Below are 14,329 nucleotides of genomic sequence, written 5' to 3'. Positions count from 1 at the left end.
AGAGAGAGAGAGAGAAACAAGAGAGGAGAGAGAGAGAAACAAGAGAGAAGAGAGAGAGATGGGACAGAGGTAGAAGAGACAAAATGTTATAGGAAGGTGATAATGAGAAAGCTAAACAAAAAAGGGTGGTAGAGAATGAAAGGGAAAATACAGCAAGATGGAGAAAAATAGAGAAAGAAAAGAAAGAGAGAAATGGAAGCAAAGATAATAGATGCAAAGGCAGAGAGTTAGACAAGGAGTGAAAGAGACGGGGGAGAATAAGATACCTTCAACAAAAAGAGAAAAAGAGGTACCAGCCATTAAAAAAAAAAGTAGGTTTAGTAAGGGTAGAGCGCCATGGAGAGAAGAGGGAAAGAGACAAACCTGTGCTGTTCGCCTAACCGCTATCTTCCTCAACATGGGAGGAGCCTTTACCCCAAAGGATGCTGGGATGGTTTTCTGTACATTACCAAACGTTAGGGCTCCATACCTGCGGATAACACCGACAGGTTATATAAAATCAGACTTATTTCAACCTCAGCATTGTGCAGTCTCATCTTACATCCGAAGGGTGAACATAGTGATCCAAAACCATTTACCTCATCAGGTGCCCTTCGGTAAGCAAGACCAGTTTAGGTAGTTGCTAGTTACATTAAACCCGTCTCCACACTTTTATTTATTTATTTATAAAATGTTTTACCAGGAAGTAATACATTGAGAGTTACCGCTCGTTTTCAAGTATGTCCTGGGCACAGACTTGTCAAACAGCTATTCATAACGTGCCAATCCTCCATTATTCAAGGTAAAACTCGCTTAACACATTCACTCCAGAACACACATTTTGGTTTCCAGTTTTGTCCACCAAGCGCTCGCTCAACACCAATAATGGAACAGCGGGGTCAGGTGTGGACAGTGGGCGGAGAATGCGGGCCCAACAATGTCCGAGCTGGTAATGTGTGGGGGCTACATAAAAATGATCATTTTTATATGGGGAATAGGGGGACTAGGGGTAGAGAAATGAGAGAGTGGGGTTATATTCTACGTTAGCACTATACAGAGTTTTCATAAACATTCCCCCATCTCAAGATACAGTGTTTCTATAGAGCAGTGGGTTTTCAACCTTTTTTGGTTAAGGAACCCCAGAATTAGATTAGTGAAATTCTGGGGAACCCCAACCCTCTCTCCCCTCCCCCCATCAATTTAATTTCATCATTGTAAGTGCGCATTTCCACTTCTTGATAACCATATAAATCTATACAAATTCACACTATGGCTGTGCGATTTCTTTAGAATAATATATACTGTATAAAATAGGCAGTCAGCACTCCATTAGAAAGCATATATAAGCAGGTGCTTGACCCATCAAAATAGTATACGGATACGATACCGTGGAACACGAAATCAGGAGACAGCACTCTGGTATGACCAATAAAGGCAATTGTATTAGCAGGTAGACACTCTAGGTACAGTCTACTTTGTGTGTCTACCTGGTAACACAAATCCTTTTTGCTGCTGTTTTTAGCATCTTGTCCTGTTTAAATGCTGCTGTTATATTGTGGAGATATCAGTTGCTGAAAATTTGCCTCCCTGGGAGACTAGCACGGTTGAGGCTATTCTCTCATTAGGCAATCAGAATTGGTCATATTAACAGTGGGGGGAGGGGGAGGGGGTGGAAATCAGCAAAAGATTTAATTTGGTAACAATTGAAAGTTAGAAATAGATCAACGCGGCATGAACTGTTATATTATATTATTGCTTCATTTTTGTTTTATTTTTTGAGGGTGAGGGGGAGGGGGTGGGAGAGGAGGAACTGAGGCTTAAAAAAGGTTGTGAAACCACTGCTGAAGGTACAATGATGTTGCTGAAGATTCAGTGATATCATTATTAATTTACATCAAGCTCTAGTCTTTTGTGAACTTTCAGCACCGATGACCTGCGACCTCCTTGACCTCTATACGAAGACTGCACCAATGAAGACCAAGTCCATGCCTCGGTGTGTATCGTCTCATGGCGCCTCACCTGTGCAGCCGGAAGCGGTCCGATGTGTACAGCAGGTATTCCGAGACGTTCCGCCCGCTAATGTCCACCATGATGTCTCCCGTCACCACCTTCATCTGGGGCGGGTGACCCCCGACACCGCTAGGGCAGGAGAAGCCAGTCCCCTGCATGGAGCAAGTGCACCTGACCAGTTCGTGGATCCGATGCGGGAGAGAAGGGGTAGTGGTGACGGCCTCAGCTGAAAAGGTGGGGGGAGGACCAATGGATATTATAGGTATATCGTCTATTAAACCTGTAAGCTTAGGGTAAAAACCCATCTGTTGACCCCTTGGGTGCCAAACTGTCCAGAGCCCTGGCAGGACAGGGGCATACTCAGTCTCTTATGTGGTATAAATACATCTCTTAAAGGTGTAGGTTTATATAGTGTAAATTGCCCTCCGCCTAAACCCTTCTCCTTACCTTGGATAGGGGCTGGAGGGTATGTAGTGGAGTTCCAGAGGCGGGAGAAGTCCTCATCAGGTGGGTAGTCAGAGGGCGCAGGGGAAGGTGGGGGCGGCACAAAGTTAGAAAGTGGCAGGCCCTGGGTGAAGGAATCCACGCACATGGCATCGAAGTACTGGGCAGCCAGCATCTTGGACTCATTGCTGTTCAGGTTCAGAGACTGCACTAGCTGGTCCAGAGTGCTGTTAAATGCCGTCTTCAGCACGCAGGTGGCCCCAATGCCAGAGGGCAAGTGAAAGGTATTCACAAGCTGTTGTGGACCAGCATCAGGAGACAGCTTAATCCTACAGGGCGAAGTGTGAAATATGGTTAGGGATAAGTCACGAGATCTTATTATATAGCACACAGACCTCTACAGAGAAAATGTGCAGTGTCCTGGAACCTCTCTGCACTTACCCACAGTTACCCTCATTTGTTATTATGGTTTCGCCTTTACAATAAAAGAAGAGAAAGAAAGAAGGACTCGGTGTGCATCTACCTGGCTCTACCACTTGCCACAGTGAGCCGGAGTCAGAATATGCAGGCACTATGAGTCCCTGTCTGAGGCACAGGGAGATTGGGAGACTTGCCCAAGGTCACAAGGTGACACTGGGATTCGAACCGGATAGAGGCAGTGACAATACTACTCCTTCACGTATCCAATACTGTTTGACATGCAGAACCCTGGCTGCAGGGACCACAGAATAACATCCCTGCCCCAAATCCCGGCTGTAGGGAGGTGTGCAGAGCAGTGCTCAACCAGTCATTTTCCTTTATTAAATAAACGGAGCACCTTGTTGCCTGCAGAGTGATCCTTCCAATTTCATTCACAGAGAACCTGTTGAAGTCAAAAGCCATAAAGCATTGCTCCAAGGGTCATATTGCGGTTATAGAGACTCCAGAAGGATTTTACAGAGTCGGTAATAAAGCATCTTACTACTACAGAGTCTATAAAGTATCTCAACACGATTTATTTTCTAGCAAGGCTCATATACACTAGTTGGATATTACACAATGACTGTATATGAATAGAAGAGCAGCAAAGTGCACAGCACTCTCCAATAGTCTCATTGTAGAGATGTCAATAGTTGCACGTTGATGCAGTGCAAAAATAATTCCTTTGCATCAATTTTGCACCCACTCCTTATAGCCACTTCCCAAATCCGGCATCAAGCATCCGCTAAGTCATCTCAAAGCCCAATAATTACCAAGTGGCCCTATTCCATAAGACACCTTACATCCCATTCAAGTCAATAGGCCATGAAGGGTGCCAGAAGGGGGTCTACGGAATAGCACAACGTAACAAACACGGGCAAAAGTTCCTTCATGTATCAGCACGAAGAGAAACCTCATGAAATGCTCACTCGCCTCTTCAATGTAGTTGAAAAATAGCCATGTGCAGGGCTTGATATGGACAGAAGATGTTGAAGTAACATCATTGTTTTTCTGTCCAGGCTTCTCCCATATATGAACACCTCCCCAACAGTATACTTCTCCTAAAGGGCTGTCCCGGCCAGAGCCGTCTTGCATGAAGATGGCGACTTTTGGACACTATTAACGGATTCTGTTGTGGAGCGGAGCCTAATAAAGGAAGCCTCAGGTGGGGACAGTGCTCCTATTCTGAAGCTAGGTAACACCCCAACTCACCTGTACTTGGGCTGCTCCTCATTGGCGTACGGCACAAAGTTACCCTTGGGCTCAGTATAGTTGTGGTACTGAGATGGAGACAGGATCAGCGGGGGAAGGTCACCTGTTGAAAAGCAACTAAACCATCAGCAACCTTCTTCCAGCTCTCTGACAGGCACCCGTCTGGCAGACGTGGTTTCTGTAAGCTGTACAAATATAGCCGATAACAATATTGCCATGCATAAACTTTATTATTTTATACATTATTAAGGCATTATTAATATTAACACTACTTCGTCTCAAGGATGGTGAACATAAGCCATTTACAAAGATACCCTATAGCAGGTACAATAATCCAATGTTGCAGTCACAGGCTGCTTAGCAGTGGAACTTGCCTTAGAAGGTCCTCTATCGGTGTCCACCTCATCTCCAATGCATCATTCTACAATATGCCCTGTGCACCAAAAGGGCACCTCCTATGAAAGATCTGCTCTTCATTCATTCCCACCTATAGTGCCAGAGTACGATTGTAGCTCTTGGCATACAGCTAAAACACACTTGACACTTACCAATCTCAGGAACGGACAGTGCCACTGTCATGGCGACACAGACGAAGAATGCAGGGAGCAGGATCTGGGAGAAGAGTGCCTTGGTGTTCCGCTTGGCGCAATGGAAGCGTTTGACTATCAACCCATGAAACTGGCGCAGTTTTAGCCATGATCCTTCCAGCTTGAAGCTCCCCTGTCCATCCAGAATCTGCTCCTCCGCTTCAGGATCTGAGAGGCAAACACAGGGAAGATCAGCTCACAGAGATTCTGTCCTCAAATACATAAGGATATGGGAGGCAGCATGAGCCAAGGAGAGATGGGTACCTACAGATATAAATGGTGCAGGGGGAGTGAAAAAACTAAGACATTATCAATAAGAGTGCAGACAGGTTACAGATGACCAGCACATTCATATGACCCAAAGACCTTCTTCAGGACTAGAAAACGGTATTGAAACAAAGCATGTTATTGGCCAAATCTACTACACTATGCTACTCCATAGGCACCATGTGGCACTGGAAGATACCTTATGGCATATTCATTTCAATGAACTGTACAGTGCCTTCTAGCGCCAGATGTCTTATGGAATAGCACCATTTAGTAAACATATAGGCCTAGGTCTTTAATATGAAACCCTTCACTTTGATGGACCATTACTGAACGGCTCCATTTTTAGATCATTGTTTTGACAGGTCTAATTGTATTGGTTTGTATTTTCAAACGTGGAACCAACAGCTGACACTTTTCTCATAGAAAATAACCAGATGCCAATCTCGTTTAATTTATTAAAAAAAAAAAAGGAATAAAAAAACAAAAACAAAAAAAAAAAACCAGGCTGATAATTACGGAGAGAGCTTTAATTTCCGGTGCGGTTCTCAAACCATTTTTGGGTACTGTACTTATAAACGGCATTCTTTGTTGTGGCAACTGGATCATTGTTTCTAGGTCATTGAAGGTGTTGCATGTAGCAGTACTGTGCATGAGTCACATCTTGTATATCACGGTGTCGTCTGAAGGGAAACGTATAGAGATCCAACTGGGCAATCTCCCAACCGCCATTTATTAGCTTGTAAAAAAAAATAATAATCAGCGCTTCTAAAAACAATCATAGCTTCTAGCCCTGGAGGTGAAATGTTCAGCTAATTGCCATGTGCCAAAAAGGTTTACTTGATGCTGCGAAAAACACAAGAAAAGTTCTGCCAAAAACGACATCCTAATGGCCTTGTCACCATGCACAGATAGAAATCTGGTTTCAAGTCTGTGCTCCAACTAGAAGGTTTGTGAGAACAACCCAGTGCCTGAGGCACAAAACACAACTGGGCGACCGTTACATTAGAAGGCAGGTTCAATTGTGCAAAGATTGCTGTGTTCGGCATACACTGCCAATCCATACAAGTTATAGATCAAATCAATAATCGTTAACAGTGCAGACGTAACTGGTCCATCCTTTCTATTAGGGCTTCCCAAGTTCAGTGTCGGAGGCCAGGATTCCAAAAGGTCTATAGCACTAAATAAACCCAACTTTATCACGAAGGCAAAGTATGTCTTGTCAAGACCCTGGGCTATTGGTGGCATTTGAGAGATGGGAAACCCTTATTTACGGGTGTCCTTTGTCTTACTATGTTACTAGCTGCTTTTTATACGGCGCATCACTCACCGTGCAGACTCAGGTTCTCCGCATCCTGTGTGTTATCAAACAAGGGTGAGTAATCCCCGTAGAACTCCGCATATGCCCCACCTTCCTCTCCACGCACGGAACCCACAGAGGAGGAGGAGCCAGAGCGCAGGGAGCCTGGAGACAGCCCCAGCCTAGGACCTGAAGCAAAGTTGTTGAGCTCCACCTCTGGCTTGTCCAGCGCGTCCGTCAGCTGTGGGTGCTCCGTGTCAGTGTCGGGCTGGATAAGGGGCCTCAGAGCGTCTTTCTTCGACGCCTTGATGTCTGGGAAAGACAGAGCAAGGGTGAAATCGCATAATGGAATGTGGGATAAGAGGGCGTTACAGGTAGTCATGTGGCTGCCATGATGTTCCCGTGCTAAGTGAGTAAGTGTTCACACCTCTGCTGCCGATCGGCACAGTGGCACTTCACTGGATAATCCCCACTGTGTAGCAGTTGCAGGACTAAGGAGCTCTCTGCTGGGGAAGGGTGCGAGAACACTGTGGAACGTTCCTTTCCTTGTGGCATTGGGAACTCCTTAGCACAACAACTGCCTGCCAAAGTCTAAGAGGTTGTTTCTATAGCCACTCCCATGTCAGAGGAGCCAGCAATGCATTGCACAAGGGGACATGCCTTGACCAGCATGGCGACCAATACGCCCAGCCATAAAATGGCAAAGTGAGAGGGCTGGCCGCCCTCTAACTGGACGTGGGAATCGCTCTTTTCAGGAAAACGGCTGCGGGACTGTGATGTATCTGGAACTTTTCAATACCAGAGGTTTTGGATTTGTCACTGGGACTATATATCTGCATTGTTTTCACGTGATATGTTTAACCTGTGCCACAGCTTGAGAACAGCTGGAATAGCCCAGGAATGTCCCAGCTGTTTGTAGAACGTACATAAATCATGATTACTAGCAAATAAACTCCCTTATTTCCGGCCACTCAGATATGGCACTTCAATGCCTGCCATAGCTAGACAATGGGGACGTGTAGCAAGGTTTCCTGGGGCAAACATCTGCACCAAATAATCCCATTGATTTCCGGTTCACCAAAGATGAGAAATCTCATTGAAGGCAATAGGATTATTTTAGTGGATACATCTGATGCAGGGTTTTGCTGCACTGTTGCCCTGGTTTTGCTGCACTGTTGCCCTGGTTTGCTGCACTGTTGCCCTGGTTTTGCTGCACTGTTGCCCTGGTTTTGCAGGCAGGAGACTGATACGCCCCTTCACATCCATTGTTGCTACCTGCGTCACTATTCTCCAAAGACTGGTCTTCTTCAGACACCTTGAGGAAAACTTCTTCCAGAGTTGTGTCCATCAGTCCAAAACTGGTCAGCTCCAGGTCACACAGGTTCTGCTCCAAGTGCTGGCAGAGAGATGAGAAGACAAAAGACTCAAAGGACAATGTACAGATCAGCGCATGGCATTGGTCCCCAGATAACACAATATACCCTGTTATATGTGCAGAATATCACAGCGCTGGCACAGTATTCTGTGACAGTATAAAGACTGACAGCCACAATGCTGGCCCGTGTTTCTCGCCATCAACAAAGCACTGACGCTCTGTTCTTTAATTGCAATACCACCACTGGTTCTTTAGGAGCAATATCCTACATAATGTTTTTTTTTGTTTTGTTTAACAAATCAGTTCTGTAGTATTCGATAACAGTTACTACGTTTTTTTTAATTATTATAATTCAACTCTTATTGCCATTTTTTTTAATCAGTTTTAATATACTGAGCATCCTTTGATTTCTATAGCAGGTTTTAGCCACCTCCCCAGCAGTGCAACACTTTCCTGTGCGGGATAATTTGTTGTCAATATTCCCAGCAGTTTGAGCTGCAAACTGTAACAATAGATAATGTTACTATAGCATTATAAGAATATATTGTAGCTGCTGAGTTACACGAACTGAAGCATTGATTGAAACTGAAAGGGCAGCCACCTGGTGAACCCTGGGAACTAGGATCTTTGCTGATCGATTACAGGAGAATCAATCGATCGGCAGCTTAGGTAATTATTTTTTAATAAAAAGGTAATCAAAAGCTGCATATATTAAAACAAAAAAAAAACACACACACACACACACACACACACACAGACACACACCGCTTGGACTGCCTCTTGAAGAGTTGTTACTAACTACTTTGTTACTAACAGGACACTAAAGCGCTTCACTATATAAAATAAAATAAAAAAAACATCTCTTCACAGGCACAGTATACAAGGAGGGATTTTGGAGCAGTTCTTCAACGAGCAATCCTAGAATTGAAGCGGGGGGCGGGTCTCTGGATTGGAACCCCGTAAATTTTAGCGTCGGGACCCCCTACTTCCAGAGACACTTGCTGTCGTAGTAGGTGCCGGTAGCTGCTCTGGCTCAGCAAGCGGGGCTTTCAAGTCTGAAGCTCCCGCGTCACCTGGGCCAATAGGAAACCACGCAGATGACATCACGGCTTCCTATTGGCCCACAGGCTGGGAAATATCTGAGCGGCAGACATATTGTGAACCCTGATAGTCGAGCAGACCGGCTTCCGGCACCTAATTTTTCAGATAAGTATCTCTGGAATCAGGGGGTCCCCGGAGTGCACCGTATAAAGATCAAATAGAATAGTCCAGTAAGTTTGTGATGAGATGAGCCGCCTGCAGTGGGGTTACCTGGAAGAGACGCTCGAAGCAGCCCTTCCTGACCGACTCGCTGGGGAGGATGTAGGACAGCTCTGTGTTCGTGTCGGACACTAGCAGGCAGGAGGCCACATACTTCTTTATGAACTGAGAGACTTTGGGCTCAGAGCAGCGGCGGACACAGGCGGCGGGAGCGTGACCGGCATCTGCAGAGACAAAAGAGAGCGAGAGAAAAATATCCCAGAACGTGGAGGAAAATACTCAAACAGCACAGAAAGGTCTAGTCGTAAAACGATGGTCTTCAATTGAGAAAAGCCGGTTTGAATCCCTGTGCCAGCCAAGTGTGTGTTTGGGAAAGCTCCATGCTGCAGCCATTAGAAATATTTCACCGTGAGATCTTTAGGCCGAGACTCACAGGGTCTGTAACAGACTGTGAACAATGCATCCAGGAAACATGCCAAATGAAAGGCACAAAGGAGAGTGCACGGCCAACAAGTAACCGGGCTAGAGAAGCATTAAATATAATACTTTTAAAAAAATCAATCCAAAACAACACATTTTTTAACCGAATTGAAGTATGGGGTCCCCGGAGCTGAACCCCACTAATTTCAGCTTCTGGAGATACTTACCTCCGTAGTAGGTAGCGGTAACCGCTCAGCTAGCAGAGATCATGTAATGGCTGCTTTTCAAAGCTCTAGTGCCCAGCGGGCCAATAGGAGGCGGTGACATCATCGGACGCGACTTCCTATTGGCCCACGTGACGCGGGAGCTTTAAAAAGCAGAGATACCGGCACCCCCTTTGGAGGTCTGTATCTCCTGATGAAGTGATTGATATCACGAAACGCGAAGAGTTATCTGTGTTCCCTGAAGTTTGGCTTGTAGCCCATATTCTTGAGGTCCAAGTCCTGGTCCTTCCGGTTATCAAACAATAGCTGCGGAGATTGATCGCACAGCGGGTAACATCACAACAGCGCCTGCACAGGCTGTACCGACCGAGTACACAACAGCGCCTGCACAGGCTGTACCGACCGAGTACACAGCAGCAGACGGACACAAGGATCCGGACAACACAGGACCTGACGGGAATGGACCTTCTAAGTGGGCGCCACACGTCCCCTTAAAAGTGTGAAGGCTTTTATTTATGGACACCATGCGAGTGCAAAACCATGTGTGTTTTTTATCTATTCTTTATTAAAACTACTTCTCTATGGGCGTTTGTGCGCTCTCTATTTCCTTCTTTCCTAACGTATCTCGAGAAGCAGGGGGTTCAGCTCCGGAGACCCCCTACTTCAACCCTATGTATATATTAAAAAAAATAAAATAATAATAAATGTGCCTGCTTGGATAGCTCCTTTAAGCCATGTAAAAGGAGGCTCGCATATGAACAATGTAGCATACACTAGAACAGTGTTTTTCAACCACGTTTCCTAAGAATCCTTGGGTTCCCTGCAATTTTCAAGTCAATTGAAAATTGTTTCAAATACAGAAGAATTTACAATTTATCTGATCTCAGACGCGCTATTAGAGAGGGTTGGGGCTCCTTACAATGCATCTGATCTCAGACGCGCTATTAGAGAGGGTTGGGGCTCCTTACAATGCATCTGATCTCAGACGCGCTATTAGAGAGGGTTGGGGTTCCTTACAATGCATCTGATCTCAGACGCGCTATTAGAGAGGGTTGGGGTTCCTTACAATGCATCTGATCTCGGACACGTTATTAGAGAGGGTTGGGGTTCCTTACAATGCATCTGATCTCAGACGCGCTATTAGAGAGGGTTGGGGTTCCTTACAATGCATCTGATCTCAGACGCGCTATTAGAGAGGGTTGGGGTTCCTTACAATGCATCTGATCTCAGACGCGCTATTAGAGAGGGTTGGGGTTCCTTACAATGCATCTGATCTCGCACACGCTATTAGAGAGGGTTGGGGTTCCTCAGAATTTCCCTTAGGGTTCCTTGACCTGGGCCGGTTCTAGCGTCGCTCTGTATTACTGACCTGGGCCGGTCCCAGCGTCGCTCTGTATTACTGACCTGGGCCGGTCCCAGCGTCGCTCTGTTTCTTCACTACAGTAAGTTTGTATCCGTCCCCATACGTGCTCTTCAGGAAGAGCGGGGATCCGCAGCACTTCAGCTTCCCGTGGGAGATGATGGCGATACGGTCTCCGAGGAGGTCCGCCTCGTCCATGTGATGGGTGGAGAGGAGGATGGTCCGGCCTACAAGATTAGGGAGAGTCAGGGGGATCTCGTGGGAGACCATATACAGCAACAACAAAAGGATTACATTTAATCCCAGTTGTTGTTCCCAAAACAGTATAGGGTAAAAGAGCGGCTCTTCTGGAGCATGTGACACTAGCACATCTAATATAGTCAGCTTCCTTCATCTAGCAACACGGAGAGCTCTGGCTTTTGTTTCTTTGAAATGTAATTACAAATGGTATTTCTTAAGGGCCTCTGAATGGAGACGTTATGGTCAAATAAAGTGTTTTCTTTACCCTTAGCCCATCCTTATCAGTATTGGCTCCCTGATAAGGGGAGGTGGGGAGGGGGGTATCTGGCTGCACAAGCACTTCAATTCATACTGACGATCTCAGACCAAAGGGAGCAACAAGAGGAAATCAAAAGCCTCCCAAGTCTCAGCTCATCGTCTGTAAAAACGAACCTAAAAATGACTTTAAAATACTTCTACGTGTCAGATGTTTAAGCTCGCCCCTCCCCACTTTCCAAGTGAGCAGTTCTTTTTCATGCAGCTGGTTGGGACAAATCCAATGCGACCATTCTGCCTCTAATTATAGAGGCAAATAAGAATTTTAATCAGTTAGTGTTAGGACCTGCAAATTTTGTCATGCCTTGATGTGACTTGCAGGCTTAAAATATACATATACATATATATTATGTGGTAATTTTGGGAGGTTTCATAGAGTTTGCTGGGTATCTGCATGTCAGATTTTAATAACAAATTGCATAAGCCAGATGTGACCCCTTAAACATGTCAATCCTATTAATGCACGTTTGGTCCTGGGAGGGACTGCACCTTTAGGAAGAAGTCCTTCTCCATATACTGTATTTATGACACTCTCACAGACTGAGAAGCACATCTCGCCGTGTGCACTAGATGCAAACCCGCTCTCCTTCAATGTGCAATACAAGCACAGATTTGGCGAGACACCCTCCCTGTGTTTTGGTGTTAGCCAGTTCTCTCACCTTGTTTGTATTTTAGTATCAGGTCCCATATAGCTCTCCTCGCATAAGGGTCCACACCAGCTGTTGGCTCGTCCAGAATAATCGCTCGGGAGCCCCCAATAAAAGCAATAGCCACAGAGAGTTTCCTCTTCATCCCACCCGACAGAGTCTGGACCAAGCAGTGGCGCTTGTTGGACAGCTCCAGGTCCTCGATCATCCTGTGATAAAAGTGACCGACAGGTCACACACTCCCCTCCTCTCACTGCACCCCTGGACTTCCCATCATCTCCTCAACCACTACATCTAACAAGCCCATCATTCAGCTGACTGTTTCTGTCGGCATAGTGGGAATAGAGGATCCATCAAACATAATCACGTCATACAGATCTTTTGTATCTTGACACAAGCCGGTTTGCCTCGAAGACAAAATACTGTATATTTATTACTGAGTTCATGGCAGTCCACTGAGCTTTCACAGAGGTCAAATAGAAGTTATTGGCATCAAGAAGCACCATTTCCTTTCATCTTTTGTTTCTCAATAAAAATGGCATCTTGATGGCATCTTAAAAAATGGATGGATGTAAAAGGATTGTCTTCTCCTTTCATATAGGACTGGTTTATGGCACCTCAACTTTTGGGCTTTCAGAAAGAAGTTGGTGCCAACATTTAAATATTTGCTGTGCCTTAAAGTCCTCCCCCCACAAAAAAACCCACGCAGAAATGAAGTCACAATGTAACCCAATGGTCCATTTTGTGCCAATCTATTTTTAGCTTTCATCCGATTGTTATGTTATAATTGCAACAGCTATGGTCTCACAGGCGCAATCCCTGCAATGTCCTACATGTGCTTTTGTACATAAATCAGTTCTGTAGTATTAGATAATATTTGCTGCATATATTTTTTTGTATTCAACTCTTAATGCCATTTTTAATGAGTTTGACTATACTGAGCATCCTTTGATTTCTATAGCAGGCTTAGCCCACCTGCCCCGCAGTGCAAGATCTTTTTAACACTTTCCTGTTTGTGATCATGTGTTGCCAATATTCCCAGCAGTTTGAGCTCTAAACCAATAATACAGTAAATAAAAGTTACCATTACATTGTAGCTGCCGAGTTACACTGACTGAAGGATTGATTGAAACGGAAAGGCGGCTATTTAGTGAACCCTGGGAAACCGGATCTTTGCTGATCGATCACGAGAGAATCAATCAAATCGGCAGCTTAGGTAATTAGTTGTATATAAGAGTAATCAAAGGCCGGATATATTAAAACAAATTAATTTTTTGAAGTGCCGCATGGATTGCTTCTTTAATCAATGTCTTTTCCGATTGTCTCAGTTTGTCTTAACATAGATGTACGGTTTGGCCATACAATGTTATTGTCCACCCTCCCACATTGTACTGTGACACGGAACATGTTGGCGCCATACAAATAAAACGTAATGATAAAGGATAATAATGCTAGTGGCCATTTGAACCTCATGGGGGAGGCACATTTTCCTCAACCAATATCTCCAGAACTCAAATACAGAATTTAAAAAGTGTGGGGGTGCTAAAAACAGCAGCAAAAGTACTTTGCAGTAGTAGGAAGGGGACATTTTCTATGTTGAGTAGAGCAGATGGCTACTTGGATGGAGTGGTAAATTAGACCACAAGATTTGTCCAAGACTCAACCCCAAAACGGTACAAAAACTGACATCACACAGGCCGTGCAGCATAAAAATAGAAGATTTTAGACCGTTTCCCAGTTTACTTTATTATAGACACCAATATGGAAGGAGAAACCTCTACTGCAGCATTATGGCCCATAATTACTAAGCAGTCTTTGCCATACGACACCTTCCGGCACTGGAAGACACCATACAGTCCATGGACTTGCATGGTCAGCAAGGTGTCTTCCGGTGCCTTATGGCGGAAGACCGTTTATTAAACAGGGCCCTATATGGTTGGCCCAGCAAAATGATATGTGCTGCTGGCTCTTCCTGCATTGAATGGGGTCCTCTGTTTATTGCATACTTGTCCATCTCCTTGCGTATCTCCTCCTCAGCCATCCCTTTCAAGCGGGAGTAAAGCCACAGGTGCTCCTCCACGGTGAGCTTGTCGAAGAGCACATTGTGCTGCGGACACATTCCCAGGCTTTTCCTGATCTCGTTCATCTCTGTACGGATGTCATGCCCATAGATTGTGGCTGAGCCAGAGGTCGGGGGGAAGAGGCCAGTTAGGATAGACCTGTTCATGTG

At 45.2% G+C, this 14,329-nt stretch overlaps 1 protein-coding gene across 1 annotated transcript in view; it reads right to left on the bottom strand.

The window, feature by feature from the left end:
- ABCA2 (ATP binding cassette subfamily A member 2) overlaps window positions 1-14,329 on the bottom strand; it is a 119,135-nt gene that overhangs the window by 21,267 nt on the left and 83,539 nt on the right. Inside the window, exons 23-33 of the mRNA XM_075579072.1 lie at window positions 14,106-14,318; window positions 12,112-12,308; window positions 10,942-11,124; window positions 8,945-9,117; window positions 7,534-7,654; window positions 6,289-6,570; window positions 4,653-4,859; window positions 4,105-4,207; window positions 2,437-2,762; window positions 1,999-2,215; window positions 364-469 (exon numbers count right to left, since the gene is read on the bottom strand). Of these exons, the coding sequence (XP_075435187.1) occupies window positions 364-469; window positions 1,999-2,215; window positions 2,437-2,762; window positions 4,105-4,207; window positions 4,653-4,859; window positions 6,289-6,570; window positions 7,534-7,654; window positions 8,945-9,117; window positions 10,942-11,124; window positions 12,112-12,308; window positions 14,106-14,318 (2,128 nt within the window). The remainder of the gene's footprint in view (window positions 1-363; window positions 470-1,998; window positions 2,216-2,436; window positions 2,763-4,104; window positions 4,208-4,652; window positions 4,860-6,288; window positions 6,571-7,533; window positions 7,655-8,944; window positions 9,118-10,941; window positions 11,125-12,111; window positions 12,309-14,105; window positions 14,319-14,329) is intronic.

The sequence above is a fragment of the Ascaphus truei genome, chromosome 21 (assembly GCF_040206685.1).
Source record: "Ascaphus truei isolate aAscTru1 chromosome 21, aAscTru1.hap1, whole genome shotgun sequence".
Taxonomy (NCBI): domain Eukaryota; kingdom Metazoa; phylum Chordata; class Amphibia; order Anura; family Ascaphidae; genus Ascaphus; species Ascaphus truei.
The sequence above is the reverse complement of the archived record's forward strand: the minus strand, read 5'-3'. Positions and strand labels throughout refer to the sequence as shown.